We start from the raw sequence: 18,071 nt of genomic DNA, 5'->3' as shown, positions 1-18,071 counted from the left end.
TCACTATCCTTTTCCCCTTTGCACATGGAATTTCAATCCACAGTGATTCCAAGGAGTGTTTTGTTTCCTGCAGAATTTTCAATCTATTTGATTCAAGGCTCTCGTTAATATACAATGCTACCCCTCCACCAATCCGATTCACCCTATCACTACGATATAATTTGTACCCCGGTATGACAGTGTCCCACTGGTTATCCTCCTTCCACCAGGTCTCAGAGATGCCTATTATATCTAATTTTTCATTTAGTGCAATATATTCCAACTCCCCCATCTTATTTCTCAGTCGCCATACCTTGGATCCCGGAGAGTGGCAGTTATCGGCTTAGGCGTTCTTGGATATCACGAAGCGCTGGGGCCAGCCGAGCCTAGATCTGATGGCGTCATCGGCCAATTGCCAAGTGCCGCGCTTTTGCAGCAGAGGACGGGACCCTCGATCTCTGGGAGTAGATGCTCTCCTCTAACAGTGGCCAACACAAGAGCTTCTCTATGTGTTCCCGCCCTGGCCCATGTTGGGCAGGGTGCTAGACCGATTGGCAAAGCATACGGGCCGGATAATCCTGGTGGGGCTGCCAGTGGAGCAAGGTCTGTTACATCAGGGTCCCGTGGTGATGGAGGATCCCTCCCCCTTTGGTCTTACGGCCTGGCTATTGAGCGGCAGCGTCTGAGGAAGAAGGAATTCTCAGACAAGGTCATCGCCACTATGCTGAGAGCGAGGAAGCGCTCTACTTTTACTGCTTACGCCAGGGTTTGGCGTACCTTTGCAGCGTGGTGAAGCAGGCTCATTTTCTCCATTCCCTGCTCCAATTTCTTCAGTGTTGGCATTCCTGCAAGAAGGTCTGGAGAAAGGCCTGTCGCTCAGTTCCCTTAAAGTCCAGGTAGCGGCCCTGGCTTGCTTCAGGGGCCGCCTGAAGGATGCTTCCCTGGCTTCGCAGCCAGATGTGGTGCGTTTTCTCAAGGGAGTTAAGCACCTGCGCCCTCCTCTGCACTCAGTGGTGCCTGCGTGGAATTTCAACCTGGTGCTAAGAGCATTACAGAAGCCGCCTTTTGAACCCTTGTTGAGGGCATCTCTGAAAGACCTGACGTTGAAATGGGGGCTATCACTTCAGCCAGTAGAGTTTCCGAGCTCCAGGCACTCTCATGTCGAGAGCCCTTTCTGCAGTTCACTGAGGCAGGAGTGTCTATTCACACAGTGCCTTCCTTCCTGCCCAAGATTGTTTCTCGCTTCCATGTGAATCAGCAGCTCTGTCTCCCTTCCTTTCGTAGGGAGGACTACCCAGAGGAGTACTCTGCTCTTAAATATCTGGATGCGAGACGAGTCATCATCAGATACTTGGAAGTGACCAATGATTTCCGGAAATCGGATCATCTGTTTGTCCTGGTTGCAGGTCCTCGTAAGGGTCTGCAGGCTGCTAAGCCTACAGTGGCAAGATGGGTCAAGGAAGCCATTGCAGCGGCTTTTGTGGCCGCGGGGAAGGTGCCGCCTATACAGCTGAAGGCTCACTCCTCTAGAGCTCAGGCGGCCTCGATGGCAGAGGCCGGGTCCGTCTTCTTGGAAGACATATGTAAGGCGGCAACTTGGGCATCGGCCCATACATTCTCCAAGCATTACCGCTTGACTGTGGCTGCTCGGGCGGAGGCCCGGTTTGGAGCTTCAGTGTTGCGATCAGGGATTTCTATGTCCCGTCCTGGGTGAGTACTGCTTCGGTACATCCCACCAGTCTATGGATTGATCAGCATGATGAAATGGAAGGTAAAATTAGGTTTCATACCTGATAATTTTCTTTCCATTAATCATAGCTGATCAATCCATAGCCCCTCCCAGATATCTGTACTGTTTTTATTCTGGTTGCATTTCAGGTTCAAGTTTAGTCTTCAGTTACTTCAGAAAGACTTCGTGTTCAAGTTTTTTCACTTGGATTCTTCAAGAGTTGAGACGAGTTTGTGTTACAGTGAGCTGCTGCATTCCTCTCCCCTCCGTTTTACGGGGCTGGATTGAGACTTAAAATTCTGCCGGCACTCCCTCCCGCTTCGTGCGGTTGTAGGGCAGCTTTGTACCCCTCCCGCTTCGGCGGTGTTAGAGTCAGTCAGCTCCTCCCGCGGTTGCGGTTGCAGGATAAGCCAGATCCCCCCGCATCGGCGGGTGTGGTGTCCCTCCCCTGCTCCGCGGGGATGAGCTGGACGGATTCCCCTCCCCCACTTGTGTGGGGATGAGCTGGGTTAATTCCCCTCCCCCGTTTCGGCGGTGGTGAGCTGGGCAGAGTGTCCCTTCGTGGGTGTAATTCTCTAAGTGCTGAGTCCTGCGGATGGAGCTTTGATATCGACATACTGAGGAGTTTCCGGCAGCACATGACCACATATGGGGAGGCAAAAGTTTGCTCTCTATCTCCACCTGCTGGTAGATGGACACAACCCACCAGTCTATGGATTGATCAGCTATGATTAATGGAAAGAAAATTATCAGGTATGAAACCTAATTTTACCATACATTTTATGCTGCTTATCCTAGAAATAAGCAGTGGATTTCCCCAAGACCATTTTAATAATGGCTTATGGTCTTTCCTTTTAGGAAGCTATCCAAACCTTTTTTAAACACGCTAAGCTAACTGCTTTTACTACATTTGTTGGCAACGAATTCCAGAGTTTAATTACACGTTCAGTGAAGAAATATTTTCTCTGATTCATTTTAAATTTACTACTTTGTAGTTTCATTGCGTGCCTCCTAGTCCTAGTATTTTTGGAAAGAGTAAACAATCGATTCATGTCTACCCGTTCCATTCCACTCATTATTTTATAGACCTCTATCATATCTCTCCTCAGCCGTCTCTTCTTCAAGCTGAAGAGCCCTAGCCGCTTTAGCCTTTCCTCATAGAGAAGTTGTCTCATCCCCTTTATCATTTTCATCGCCCTTCTCTGTACCTTTTCTATTTCCACTATATCTTTTTTGAGATACGGTGACCAGAACTGCACACAGTATTCGAGGTGTGGTCACACCATGGAGCGATACAAAGGCATTATAACACCCTCATTTTTGTTTTCTATTCCTTTCCTAATAATGCCTGACATTCTGTTTGCTTTTTTAGCTGCCACCGTATACTGAGCAGAGGGTTTCAACGTATCATTAATGATGACACCTAGATCCCTTTCCTGGTCAGTGACTCCTAAACCTTGCATTATGTAGCTATAGTTCGGGTTCCTCTTTCCCACATGCATCACTTTGCACTTGCTCACATTAAACGTCATCTGCCATTTGGAAGCCCAGTCTCCCAGTCTCGTAAGGTCCTCTTGTAATTTTTCACAATCTTGGGTTTCAATTTGTATTACTGTGATAGGTTTTCTATAAAGGTATGGAGTGTGTTTGCTTTTTGCTAGTTATTTTAAGCTGTCTATGCATTTTTGTTTCTATAAAATTTACATGATTTATTTTCTTTTTTGTAGATAATCAGCTAATAGAAGGGAGCCAATGCGTTGCTTCTGCAATCTCCAGCCTCGGGAGTTCACAAGGGAAACCTACTGCTAGCACGTTTGCGGTAGAATTTTCCAGGAAGCGCAAAGAAACTGATTCTGATAACCAGTAAGTGCTTTGTATGGCAAGTGCTGAGATTTGTAATATGTTAATATTGCAATTATTGCTTATTGATGGTGAGGCAGCTTGGACAGAGAAATCATATTAATTTGTTAATTCTGTTTAAGTTTGGTTCAGTCCTGTAAGTGATAGAATGCCATCTGGGTTTAATTACTCAAATGTCTAGAGCTTTTGCTAGACTAGAGGTTAGAAAGGTCAGAGAGAAATGAAACTTTCTTTGTCCCTTTTTGAGTGATGGATTGTTAAGGCTGGTTCATATGTATTATTTACCACATCTGGATGCCATTCTAAGTAAGGCATACTGGACAATCTCGAGGGGATCAGCAAGCAAGCTGTTTTAAAAGATTAGGCTGAATGCTGTTTAGAAGGAGATAGAGTAGATTTAAATAATTCTAGATAATTTAGATTTTGTCTTATAAGGAATTCTGATTTTTGCTTATTTTAAAATGTTTTATTCTGTTTAATTAATAAGTTTTATTTCTCCCTGTAAAATATCTTTTCAATTCAGTGTCTGACTTTCAAGTGAGATTTGTCTGCAGTTTAAGAGGTCATCATCTGGTTTGAATTATCCACAGTCCTAGCTAGGTGAAAGAGGTCAGGAAAAGTCAACTCTTCTCCTTGATGGATTATAGCTAAGTGTAGGACTGGTCTCCTGAAAGTAATAACAAACCATGTCTGTGTGCCATTAAGCAAGACTGGCCCCTTGGCCCCTTAATGAACCCAGTTTAAGTTATGAAGTTAGCTGGGAATCTGAGAATTTAATAATAATAAAATGCAGGAGATAGGTGCCACATTGTCTAGTTTGAGAGGCCCCAGGTCATAGGTCAGTTTAGGAAATATCTCAAACCTATGTAACTGATATTTTTGAGTAAATGTGTAGAGATAATTAGTTCAAGACAGGGTAATCAATCTATTCCTTACCATCTGGTGAGAAAGGGGGGGCTAGAGGGGTTAGGACCCTATATAAATGAGAACAGAAGCAGCTTACGTTAGAAGAGAAGGAGACGAGAAGGAGCTAAGACAGGAGACACAAGACACAGAGAGCTGAAGAGAAGGAGAGAGCTAGCGCTGATGTCCTACTTTGTTTGCTGGCAAATAAAGAAGATTTCTCTCTCATTCTGGTGTGTGGTGTTTGACTCCTGAAGTACCACAGGTTCTGCTAACAATAGTGGTAATTCCTTGAACAATGGTAGAATTATGTATTTTACTTAGACTATTTTTTCTTCTGGGACACCATTGTCATTTATGCAGATGATCTACAGAACAGGTGAGGTTTGTGTTCAATAGAAAAGGATCATAGATTTGCCCCTGCCCCCAAAAAAAGAATAGTGTCCCTATGGTATCATAGCTTTATGATGCATGCACTGTTAAACTGAAATGCAGAAGGAAACCTTGTTTGTCATATTTTCATTGGCTTTGAGGTCTTCATCTCTCTACTGTCTTTTGTGGCAAAAATGTAAAAATCAGGTATTTGTATTAGTACTTCATTTCAAAATCTATATCAATAGATATTGAAACTAGATCAATGCTAGCTCTAGCAGCTATGTTGTATAATGCAGTTTGTGATTGTTTGTTCAATACATCACGCTGAAAAAAACATTGATTTAAATTAAGACACTAATTGTATGTTTTTTGTCTCCAAGACATAACTTATACTGTATATATATAGATTTATTTTTGGGACATTAATTTTCTTCATGTAATTTTTTTTCTAGCCCAAACTCTAACCTTTTTCCAAATCTAAATTTCTGTGTTAGAACATATCTTAAAAGCTGCTAAACAGTTAGTGAGATTCAGTCAGAATATCCAGCAGTTTGACTCCTAGCCATTCCTGTACAGTAAGTTATTGCTCTTCTTTCACCTGCGATGACATCCTTTATTGTTCAAAGGATTGTCTTTATTTAAAAATGTACATGTTCCCTGTTTTCTTGCAGGATTGAAGATGGAGAGCAGTATGTTAAAAAAATTATTTACAGTTATGTATGGAATCTATCATATGTGGCTTATTAATAATAATATAAAAATCCCTATGAAAACTTGAGAATTTAGTGCCAGTTGGTGATAAGAAATATGTACTGTTTCAGGATTACAACCTGCTCCCCCTCCTCCAGCCACTACAGTTGTAGTGAAAGCAGTAAAATACTTGCCAAAAATGGTAGTCATTAATGCAGGTACGGGAATACTGCTCAAAACTATAAGGAAATGAGTAGAAAATGAAGTTTAATGTGAAGCTTGAATAATTCAATCCATCTTCTGTAATACAGTGTCAAATACCAATAGATATAGTGAACTCTACATACAGTATCCATGCAACCCCCCTTTTTTTTTATACACAAAGCTGCGCTAGTGGCTGCTGGTGTGATAATACTGACACAGCCCATTCAAAGTAAATGGGCTGTGTTGGCATTGCTGCGCGGCAGCGTAAAAGGGGAGGGGGAATAAACACCCTAGTTTTATATTATATAGTTGTTTGGTGGTGCATTCAATTATTTTTTAAAATCTGTTTTAGCATTTTGCTGCCCTAGTATGAAAGTGTCAGACACATTCTAAAAGAATTCAGTAAACCATTCTTTAGTTACTGACCAGTATCTTCCTTTGGTTTCATGTCTCCAAATGAGTTAACTTTGTACATACCATGACAGAAACAAACCTTATATCTATGCCAAAGAACGTTGGAGATTGTGTGTGTGTGTTAGTTTTTATGTTGTGCCATTTCACTCCTGCTACTGTATATTCCTGTTGTGAATTCATGAACTTTATTGCTTAATGTTCTGCTGATGTTTAAAACAAATAAAAAAAGCTGCAAACTACCACATTTAGTTAATTTTGAATGGCAGTATTTTAAATACTGGATAAATAAATCTCAGTCTCTGATTTTCTGCTGGTGCTAATCTCAACGCTTGCATTGTTCCCAAGAGAGCCGCCTTCTGAAGTTCATAAGGTATATTCCTTAGTGTCAGCAACAGATGAATCCAGAAAAAGGTGACCATCTACCAGCAGGTGGAGATAGAGAGCACTGATTTGAACTCTGACTTATTGGAGGGCATGCTCCTGGCATCCTCGGTATTCTCTATCTCCAGCAGACGGGTGGACGGTATTCTCCTTGCTCCTGGCTATAGCTTCTGTTCTGGGGAACTGGTTCAGTAAGCTTGGGGGTGTTAGGCTGAGCGGTGCCTACTTTATGGGGTACATCTGGTGGTGCCAGTTCCCTCCCCCACCCTGGTACCCTCTCTAGCCCTTCACCATAGTCTCCTTCACAGCTCCCTTAAAAAGAAAGAAAGAAAAAAAAAACCAGCACTCTGGTGATTTTGCACCGACGGTGCTTCTGGGCGTAATAGGAGAGTGGGAAGATTCCTTCTCTTGCAGCACAGCCTTCCTGAGGCGCCCGAACACTAGCACGTCAATGGCAGCAGAGGCAGTGAAAGGCTGCTCCCACTGTGGGCAGCAGAGAGCGGTTTCAGGGGGCTGTCCGGGGCTGGGGTGCTCTTCATTGGGGCCTGTTAGCACAGTGGTAGATTTGGGCGCGGGTTCTTCCTGCGCTCCTTATGTGAGTTTCTCTTCTTCCTCTGCTCCCGTGGTGTCGATGGGGAGTGCCTTACAAAGTCCCAAGCTGGTTTTGAGGACCATTCCACTTAGGAATTCCGAGGGTGGGACCCCTCTGGGTGGCACAGGAAGCATGGAAACAGAGGTACCATTTTCCCCAAAATTTGTATTGCTCAGAGCTTTTCTATTAAAAAGAGCACAGCCTCGTACTGAAGCTGGCTTACAGCTGCCTGGTCTGCCTTTGGATTTACCCGCATTGTTGGTCTGGGTGCGTCAAAGTACCCCCTCTAGGAGGCAGCTTCAGAGGGAGAGTCTCTAGCCCCTTTGTCCCCGGTGCCAATGGGAATATTTCCATGCCTTCCTTCTCACACAAGATGGAGGAGGGGGAGCTGGTCTGAGAGGAAAATGATGATCCCACGGTGGTCAGGGTGTTCCATAGGGAGGGACTCTCGAAGTTTATTACAAAAGCCTTGCAGGCTTTGAATATTGCAATCCTGGAGACACAGTTGTCATCATCGGCTAACCCCAAAATGACAAGTACCTGTAAGCTACAGAGGACTTTTCCAGTCCATGAGGTGATGCAGGAGCTTATTTCTGCTCAGTGGGACACCCCGGAGGCTAGTCTCAGAGTGGCCAGGGTGATGGCTCATCTCTACCTGGTCGTGGTGGAGAAGCTGAAGCACTTCACGTTGCCGAGATGGATGCCTTGGTGGCGGCAGTTACTAAAAAGACTACGTTGCCGGTAGAGGGAGGCATAGCTCTCAAAGATATCCAGGACCGCAAGCTGGAAACTGGCTTGAAGGTTTCCTTTGAGGCTTTGGCATTGGCTCTGTGGGCGGCGGTCCGCTGCTGTTATGTGGCCCAAGCATGTCTCTCTTGGGTTCAGCAAGCAGATACCATGTTGGAGGCCGGGGCTCTGACTCCCTCAGAGTTCCCGGATGTGTAGACTGGATTGGCCTGTTTAGCAGACACATTGTATGGCCTGGCCTGTGCATTGGCCAAGCAGATGCCCCTTGTTGGGATGTCCCATCACTTACTATGTCTGTGACATTGTGTGGCAGATGCAGCTTTGAAGCAGCATTTGATTCGCCTTCCATTTAAAGGGAAGCTTCTGTTTGGGGAAGATGAAGAAACTGGTTAAGGATCTAGGGGATTCCAAGACGAAGTGCCTGCCGGAGGACAAACCTCTTCCTGCGGGGAAGGCTGGGCGGACCAATCTTCATTTCAAGGATACTAGGAAATACTGAACGGGACGACCCGTTTTTTCCCAGTGCTTGCTTTATCAGCAGAAGCAGTCCTTTCGTCCAGCCAGGCAGGCCAGAGGTGCCGCCTCCAGAGCCCCCTCAGCCTCTAGGGCTTCCCAATGATGATGCACCGGCCCACTCCATCCCACCCATAGAGGGGATGGGTGTCTATTACAATGAGTGGGCCAGGATCACATCAGACCAGTGGGTCGTGGTGCTTATTCGAGACTGGTACTAATTGTTTTCCTCTCCCGTTGCAGATTCATTCTTGCAGGGCTGTGCCTAGGGTCTCTGGCGCCCCCCTGCAGACTATCAGTTGGCGCCCCCCCTGCAGACTATCAGTTGGCGGCGGCGCCCCCCCCCCCCTTGTGAAAATGATCGCTCACCACTTGCCACACTGACAGGAATTGTCAGCAATATTCTTAGAAACAAATTGCTATACATTGCAAAATAAGATAGCAGATGTAAATTCTCAAAGTGGACATATTCCAAACACTAAAATGAAAATAAAATGATTTTTTTCTACCTTTGTTGTCTGGTGACTTTCTTTTTCTGATCATGCTGGTCCAGTATCTGATTCTGCTGCTATCTGTCCTCTTAACTCCATTTCCAGGGCTTCCTTTCCATTTATTTCTTTTCTTTCCTCCTTTCTTCTTCGTTTCTGGTCCTCAGCTTCTGCCTATTTTCTTCATCCATGTGCAGTTTTTCTCCTCTCTTCCTTCCTTTCCCCTCATTTCATCTCCTTCATCTCTCTTCCCTCCCCTCTATGTCCAGCAATTTCTTCTCTCTCCCTGAGCCCTGCCCTCCCATCCATGCTCCTCTGTCCCCTGCCCCCTCCATTCATTCCTATCCAGCAATTTCTCTCTCTCCCTGAGCCCTGCTCCTCTGTCCCCTCCATTCATCCCTATTCAGCAATTCCCCTCTCTCCCTGAGCCCTGCCCTCCCATCCATGCTCCTCTGTCCCCTCCATTCATCCCTAATTCCCTATCCAGCAATTCCCCTCTCTCCCTGAGCCCTGCCCTCCCATCCATGCTCCTCTGTCACCCTCCATTAATCCCTATCCAGCAATTCCCCTCTCTCCCTTCCATGACCCCCCCTCGCATCCATGCTCCTCTCTCCCCTGTCCTCCCGCTCCCATCATGTCCCAGTTGGCCTGGCCCGCCCTCTTCTCCCCTCCCCCTTCGCATCCATGCTCGTCTCTCCCCTGCCCTCCCACTCCCATTGTTCAACTGCCTGCCCTCTTCTCCCCCCCCCCCAACATCCCTTTTCTTTTTTTTCTTTTTAAATTTACCTCCGTGGCAGTCCAGCAACGCAGCGTCAGTGAAGGAGGTGGCGCTCCCGACGTCTCTAGCCGTCCCTTCGCTGTGTTCCGTCTTCTTCTGACGTCATTCCTACTTTGGGCACAATGGCATATGTTGCAGATATCGGCGGCCCACATGCGGGGACACAGAATGTTATAGCTGACTTTCTTAGTCGCTACAATGTGGACCCGGGGAAGTGGCAGCTCTTGGAGGCGGGCTTCTGATTAATTGTGCAGAAATTGGGAGGTCCAGTGATGGACCTGATGGCAATATACTGCAATGCAAAGGCCCCCAGATTCTTCAACAGCTGAAGGGAATTCGGATCAGAAGGCATCAACGCCTTGCTTCAGCTGTGGCCGCAGTCCGGCCTTCTCTACCTTTCTCCCATGGTCACTGATTGGGCGAGTTCTCCGTCACATGCGGTTTCATCTGAGCTGGGCACTGTTAGTTGTGCCAGATTGGCAACTCAGGCCATGGTACGCAGATCTTTAGTGTATTAGCCCCTCTGGCTGCTGGGGGGCTCCTGTATCAGGAGCCTCTGGTGATGAAAGATCCCTCCCCTTTTGGTCATATGGCTTGGCCCTTGAGTGGTCGTGGTTGAGGAAGGAGTACTCAGACGAGGTGATTGCCGTATTGCTTCAAATGAAGAACAGATCTACTTTGGCAGCTTACACACGAGTTTGGTGTCTCTTTGAGACCTTTTGTTCCGCTAGAGCATGGGCTCCTTTCAAGGCTACCCTGTTGCAGATCCTATCTTTTTTTTATAGGAGGGTTTGTCGAAGGGATTGGTGATGAGCTCTTTGTGCGTACAGGTAGCGGCTCTTGCTTGTTATTGCGGCTGGATAGTGGGGTCTTCCCTGGCATCCCATCTAGATGTGGTCCCGTTCATTAAAGGGTGAAAGTAGCTGCGTCCTCCTCTTATGCGTCCAGCTCCTGCATGGAACATTAATTTGGTGCTTCGTGCATTGCAGTGGGCACCTTTTGAGCCTTTGTGGAAGGCCACACTGAGGGATCTCTCGCTGGAATTGGTGTTTTTGATCACACTTGCGTCTGCTCGGTGGGTGTTGGAGCTCCAGGCTCTCTCCTGCAGGGAGCCTTTTTGTGTTTTTCTGAGGCGGGAGTCACGGTGCATACCGTGCCTTCCTTTCCCAAAAGTGGTATCAGCTTTTCATCTTAACTAACCGTTGTTTCTGCCGTTGTTTTGCAGGGACCAATATCCAGAAGATTTTCCCAGGCTGCATTTGCTGGATGTGTGTCTCGTCCTGTTGCAGTATTTGGAGGTAATGAGTTCATTTCATCATTCAGATCATCTTTGTGCTATACTCCGGGCCTCGCAAGAGTCAGGCAGCCTCTAAGGCAGTGATTTCTCGTTGGGTTAAAGAGGCTATCTCATCAGCTTATGTTCTTTCGGGTTGCGCACCGCCAGTGAGGCTTCAGGCACATTTGACTCGTGCGCTGGTGATGTCGTGGGTGGAGTTGCGTCTGGTGGTGCTTGAAGAGATCTGTAGGGCAGCAACGTGAGCGTTGTTGCATACTTTTGTCAAACATTATTGGGTGGACGTGGCCACTCGTGCGAGGTGTTATTTGGGGTGGGAGTTTTGGCTCCCCACGTGGTTTAGGTATTGCTTTTATACATCCCACCTGTCTCTAGATTAATCTGTTGCTGACTCTGAGGAATGAAAAATTTTATCTTTCCTGATAATTTTTTTTCCTTTAGTCACAGCAGATGAATCCAGAGTCCCACCCTGAGCTGAACAGACAGTTGCTGGGGAGTAGGTGTCTTCGGAGAGGCATGCTGTAAGGGGTTTGGTTTAGCATCGTTGTTGTGGTTTAGTTTCTGGTTCATTTCTGTTAACTATTGGGGGGTTCTCTAAGGAAGGAGATGTATTGTTCTAGAGTTGTCTCTTTTGCTTTGTTACGAGATATACTGAGAATGCCAGGAGCATGCCATCTAATAAGACAGAGTTCAAATCAATGCTTTCTATCTCCACATGCTGGTAGATGGTCACAACCCACCTGTCTCTGGATTCATCTGTTGTGACTAAATTAAAGAAAATTATCAGGTAAGATAACATTTTTTGATATGCATAGGCCATACATAAAGATGCTCTTGGAAAGTCTTCTGTGACCTTTGTGGGGCTTAGCTTTATACATTGTAGCAAGGTTGTATGTTTGGTCTTATGATCGTCAATGTTTTCATTAATAAAAATATAATCCTTTCCACACAGAGAAGCACACAGTCGGACAGAAAAAAGAAGAAGAGATAAAATGAATACACTAATTGAAGAACTGTCTGCAATGATACCTCATTATAATCCTGTGGCCCATAAATTAGATAAACTTACAGTATTACGAATGGCTGTGCAGCATTTAAAATCATTACAAGGTAGATGGCTATTTTTCATCTGCTTAAAGTATTTTTCTTCAGTTATATGTTCTAGAAGGCCAGCTGTTGTAAGAGCTACTAAGGATATAAGTTTACTTTGCTGTGTTTAATCCCTTTGAGGTCCATTAAACACTCCTTTCTTTTTATACAGCTTGATAATTCTTAGTCAGTTTTCAAGAGCAGCCATATGAAAATGATGCACTGTACTTGTAATATTTTATTCATGGTTAAATGAAAAGGATTTAGGTGCCATTGATAGGTTGAAGCCCTCTGCTCAGTGTGTAGCGGCGGTTAAGAAAGTAAATAGAAGGTTAGGAACAAATTGAAAATATTTTAAATGCCTTTGTATTGCTCACTGGTTTGATCGAACTTCAAATATTATATTCATTTTTGGTCACTGCATCTCAAAAATGATACAGCGGACTTAGAAAAGTTACAGTGATGGGTGATGAAAATGATAAAGGGGTTGAGGAAAGGCTAAAGAGTCTTGTGTTCTTTATCTTGGAGAAAATACGGCTGAAGGGAAGGTATAGTGGTCTCGAAAATCCTGAATGAATGACTTGTATATTCTTTCAAAAAAAAAAAAAAAAAAAAGAGGACTAGGTGGCATGCAATGAAGCTACTAAGTAAAAAAAAAAAAAAAAAATTGAAGAAAATATTTCTTCACACCATTTTATCCAAAATGGAAGATACTGCTTACAGCTGTATGAGAAAACAAATTAGCAAACATATGGAAAAAGAAACAAAACTGAACAGTCAACTTCTTTATATATTCTGATGATATTTGTCAGCATTTGTTTATTTCTGATCTGAAGAAGGTATTGCTTTTGAAAGCTAATCAAAAATGTATTAAGTTACTCCAATACAAATAATACAGCTACTTCACCATTTCACTCAACGTATAAAACATTAAACTCTAGAATTAGTCACCAGAGATGTAGTAAAGCAGTTAGCTTAGAAGGGTTGAAAAAAAGGTTTGGACAAGTTCCTGAAAGGAAAGTCCATAAATCATTATTAAGATGAACTTGGGAAGTTCCACTTCTTGTTCCTGGGATAAGCAGCATAAAATCTGTTTTACTTTTTTGGATCTTTGCCAGGTACTTGTGACTTGGATTGGCCACTGTTGAAAACAGGATGCTGGGCTTGTTGGACTTTCAGTCTGTCCCAGTATGGCAATGCTTGTACTAATGTAAGTTCTTAGGAAAGACTTTTTCTCTGAAGACAAGCAGTTCATAGGTGTATAAAACATTCACTGCCCATGTGTTAGCTTCCTTCAGCTTGCCTTTGTCCTCTTTTGTGGGTTCTGCAGAGTTAAAGTGATTTTTTTTTCTCCTCTCCATCTCAACAGAATATGGAAAGAATTGTTCAAAAGGAGTCAAGTATATGTGTGACAGGCAAAATAACTCTCTGAAAATGTAACAAAATGGGATGGTATTTGTCATGGGAGAAAAATAAATGAAAAGACATATTGAGCTTGATCATGGGCCAGATCGAACTGGGAGTTCAGAGAAATAAGCCCACCAAAAATTGGCCCAATATGTTTTTATGGGAGAAACAGTTACAGGTTGTACAGCATAGAAACTTACAGATAATGAAACATAGCAATTAGGAAATTCCTCTGTTCAAGTTGCCCCAATGACTGTTGCCTCCTAAAACTACCTCCCTGCTAAATTTCTCCATATCCCAAAACTACCCCACAGCTACACCCACAACTACCAATCTATCCGTAGCTGCTGCACTCCTCAACTACCCTAGACCCCCTCCCCCATGGACAAATCTACCCCATTTCTTTATATAAGAGACACATTCATGGGCCGAATAGACAGGAAGCAGAGATTTTTTGCTCCCTAGAATTATTCTCTAACTTCAGCGTTACCATTTTCTTTTTTACTCACAATTCTGAGAGAGCATGCCTAAGCGAAAGGGGAAACCGAGGGGACTTCCTCTCCCTCGGACAGAGACCCCAGGACCGAGGCAAACATCTATCTCAGCTTTCTTGGCGTCTACACCTGCGGGCGTATCCGCTGCCAGTACGAGGGACAATACTGGCTTGGAGAGCGATTTTTCGCTCAGTCCGCTGGGTCCTGCTACCCCACCAATCCCACAAGCTACCGGAGCATTGTTTCCAGAGGCGGGAAGTATAGCGCCCCTGAAGGGGAGGCAGGCTCCGATGGAAACAGCAGCTATGGGAGAGAATTGGGAGGAGAGCCAGCTAATTCGAGCCCCAGAGACTGACGCCGGCCAGCAAGCGGAATTTCTGCTTTGCGCGGAAGCGCTTCAGCCTCTGAAACAACCGGCCGAAATATCGCTGGAGGCGATATGGACTGCTCTAGAAAACCTTCATAAGGTTTGTACATCCTTTATCACAGTATCATTGAATAATTCTTCTCAGATTAAAGACATGAAAGGCAAAATGGAACTTATTTCCGCTAAACAACTGAATAACGAACAGAACATTTCTAAAATACAAGCTACTCAATCGCAATTGGTTGCTGAAAAATTGTTGATCTCTAGAAAAATTGAGAACTTAGAGAATAATATGAGAAATTTGAACTTACGGATACTCAATTTCCCGGTGTGCGCCATAATTTCGCCGAAAGAGATGTTCTTCAGATTTTTGAAGGAACAATTAAAATATCCTGAAAAGATGTTACCCCCTTTGCAAAAAGTATTCTATTTACCGGTGAAAAATGCTACAGAAACCATACAAGAGCCTCAATTGAAAGGAGAAACGCCCACGTTAGATCTAACGGCTCTCCTGGAGCAATCCAGGGAAGAGATAAAATTGAGATCAACATTACTTGTGACATTTGTCTTCTTGCAAGACAAAGAAATGCTGTTAAAGAATTACTTTCAGAAAGCAAATGTAGATTTTCTTGGTGGTAAAATTTCTATATTTCCTGATATATCGAAATGGACTCAACAACGCAGAAAGAAATTTCTGGAAATGAAAACGGAAGTGCTTTCTTTACAGGCACGTTTTCAGCTTCGTTTTCCATGTAAATGCTTGGTAATGTTTAAAGATCGGAAATATATTTTCTATGATGATAAACAACTGAATGATTTTCTTAAAGCCCAGAGGGTAGCTAGTTAAGTCCATATGTCTTAGCAGAAAATAGAAAATGTAGAGCCTGAGATGTTATCAGAAATTGTTTCCTATTATGCCAAGTCCCTTTGGTTTAACTTTAATTTTGGATCCTCTTAATGTGGGCTAAAATCACCAATTGTAATTTAGAGTTTCATTGTTATAATTTCTTCTTTACCATATCATATTCATTGGTGTGTTTTGAAAAGATTGTATGTCTTGAATATAATTGCAAAATATAAATAAAAAAAAAAAAAAAAAAAAAAAAAAAAAAAAAAGAGACACATTCATAAATGCATATGTAGAAGGGGTGGATGGAATTCTGTGAGGAATGCTTTCTTCGTTTATTCTTTTCAACCTAAGGGAAGTTGGAAAGAACTATATGTAAGGGATCAAGAATGTCTATCTGGGGCAGAATAACACTGAAACTTTAACAGAATGGGACCAAATTTGGCATTTAGGGGAAACTGATGAAAAGACACATCAGGTTCAAAAATGTGTCAGACTGAACTGTTGGACTGGCTCAGAAAGGCCCACTGCAGCTAGCAGTTAGGGAATATCGCCTTTCAAATTAGTACTACTCCCCACAACTACCTCCCATCTTACCCCTCCCCCAAATAAACTAGCCCATCATTCTCCAAGTTACCCCTTGGGGTTTTCCTGCCAGTGTTGTTGCTGCTTTACTGATGCATTCTAATTTGGTGCCATTCTACCCTTTTAGGTGATTTAGTATGTTCCTGCCAATGTTGGTACTACTTTGTTCATTCTTGGTTCCTTTATTCTTCTGTTTATGTGATTTTGCCATTTTTGATAGTGGTTTGGAATCTTCATGCACCTGTTAGTGTCATTTACCCTTCTTTTTTATCCCTCTTTATGTGCCATGGGGGTCTTTGTCCCACTTGATGTCTTGTAGTGATGTTGCCTCTCATAAAGAGGCTTGCCAGCGAGAGTTAAGCAAGTTCAATTGAAAATGAATGGAGAACTCCACTGTTGTATTATGACATCTCCAACTATTCCATCACCTACTAATCCCCCCCCCCCCCCAAAAGAAAATTACTTCCTACAGCTGCCACCCTCTTTTCTCTCTTTGAAGCTACACATGTGCATGTGGAATGGTTGGAAAGAATTCCGTGAGTCTTGCTCTGCATGCTTTCCTCACTTGTTTATTTAGGCTCTTTAGCAAAAAAAAAAAACCCCAAAACACCCCCGCCCCCCCCCCCCCCAAAAAAAAAAACACCTAAATTGCCCTTGTTTGTTTTTTTTTTTTGTCAGGTTTGGGTGTTTTTTTTCTTTTTTGATCCATTGAAACAGCCTGTGTTTTTCTGAAGCACAGCTGCAGCTTTACCAAAAGACCATCTGGCTGTTATTTTCATCACTTTAGGTTTTTTTTTTTTTTCTAAGGAGAGAAACTTTTGTTTTATTTTGCCTATCCATTTTGATTGGTATATTTAAGAAGCATGCCATTGACTTAAGTTCTATGCTGAATGCAAACAGAAGCTATCCATATTTGAAGAGATATAGTTGCTACAAGTGTCTAGCATAAGGCCACAAATAGTTTTCACGGATGGTGGGGATTTGAAGGAAGGCCCTTATACATGTCAATCAGATGTGCTGTAGTCATTTTGTAGTTTGCTTCATGCGACAACATTGGTAATTCTTGCAGACTTACAAGACTCCGGTGATTCCAGCAGTCAGGTATCAGCCATCCTCTATATAGGTTATTGAAAACATTGGCCACAAAACCTATGACTAATGCTCCAATGTTTGAAGATGGCATCTTCTTCAAAGGGTCTGTTTGAAGCAGTCTCCTTAGAATCAAAACTATATAGAGAGGAAAGTTCCCAGCAAAAATCAAAAAAGTCTCTGAAGAACGCTCGTCACGCGGGCAGAGCGCACTGCGCATGCGCGAACGACTTCCTGCCCGCGGGATGAGCGTGACTCCCTCAGTTTTGTTTTTTCTGCGACTGAGGTGACACTCAGTTTTTTCATCACTGTTACCTTCGGCCCAGGAGATTTTTGACGAGACCGCTTTCTCTTTTTCAGTTTGTTTTCAAAAATTATTATTTTCATTGAGTATTTTTGTATTACCTTTATTTGCTTTAGTTTTTACTCATTGAGTTTAAGTTTTCTTTCTTTTCGTCGCGGAACCTCTTTTAGGCTGCACGGTCGGGCTTTGTATTCCCTTTTTTCGCCTTTTTTCTTTTGCAAAATCGAGTCATTTAATTTCGCAGACGCCGTTTTTCCGTCCATGTCATCAAAGACACCCAGCAGCTTCAAGCATTGTACTCGGTGCAACCGGACCATCTCGGGTACCAGCCCCCACGTGTGGTGTCTCCAGTGCCTTGAGCCCGATCATCTACCAGCTGCTTGTAAGCTGTCTCCTTTAATGAAAAAATAGACCCAAGTGTCTCGGGAGGCTCAACGGGAAAAACGTTTTGCGGATTGGTCCGGTCCTTCAACATCGGCATCAATATCAGTACCGAGGTCGTCGATGTCGAGGGAAGCATCGACTTCGAGAGCGCAGGTAATGGCTGCCGATAGGCCACATCGTGCTGGGAGCAGCGAGGAATCGAGTGGGTCTCCACCTATCTTGAGGCCTACTGTTATGCGGGCCCTCCCCCCCAGGGCCGACCTTTGTCGGACCCGGCCCCGAGGAGGCGTGAGGATTCCACGTTCTCCTCTTCAGTACCAAGGAGTCTCGATGACGGGCTTCGAGCGAAGGCTAAGAAGCACCGTCATCGTTCTCCTTCCATGCGCAGTACCGAGAGCTCCAGGGAGCCAAGGGATTTGGCAAACGAGAAGCGTTGGCGCCGGGAGGATCGCTCACCCTCAATACAGGAGGTACCGATGCGTCGGTCTTCTGGCAGCCTGGTATTGGCTCTCAAGCCCCCTCAGATTCTGCCACCGGCTCCTGCACCGGCCCCCCAAC

At 44.2% G+C, this 18,071-nt stretch overlaps 1 protein-coding gene across 2 annotated transcripts in view; it reads left to right on the top strand.

The window, feature by feature from the left end:
* ARNTL2 (aryl hydrocarbon receptor nuclear translocator like 2) overlaps nucleotides 1–18,071 on the top strand; it is a 190,119-nt gene that overhangs the window by 82,900 nt on the left and 89,148 nt on the right. For both annotated transcript variants that reach the window (XM_030214205.1, XM_030214207.1), the window contains exons 2-3: nucleotides 3,436–3,571; nucleotides 11,900–12,057. In XM_030214205.1, the coding sequence (XP_030070065.1) occupies nucleotides 3,436–3,571; nucleotides 11,900–12,057 (294 nt within the window). The remainder of the gene's footprint in view (nucleotides 1–3,435; nucleotides 3,572–11,899; nucleotides 12,058–18,071) is intronic.

The sequence above is a fragment of the Microcaecilia unicolor genome, chromosome 9 (assembly GCF_901765095.1).
Source record: "Microcaecilia unicolor chromosome 9, aMicUni1.1, whole genome shotgun sequence".
NCBI lineage: Eukaryota > Metazoa > Chordata > Amphibia > Gymnophiona > Siphonopidae > Microcaecilia > Microcaecilia unicolor.
The sequence above is the reverse complement of the archived record's forward strand: the minus strand, read 5'-3'. Positions and strand labels throughout refer to the sequence as shown.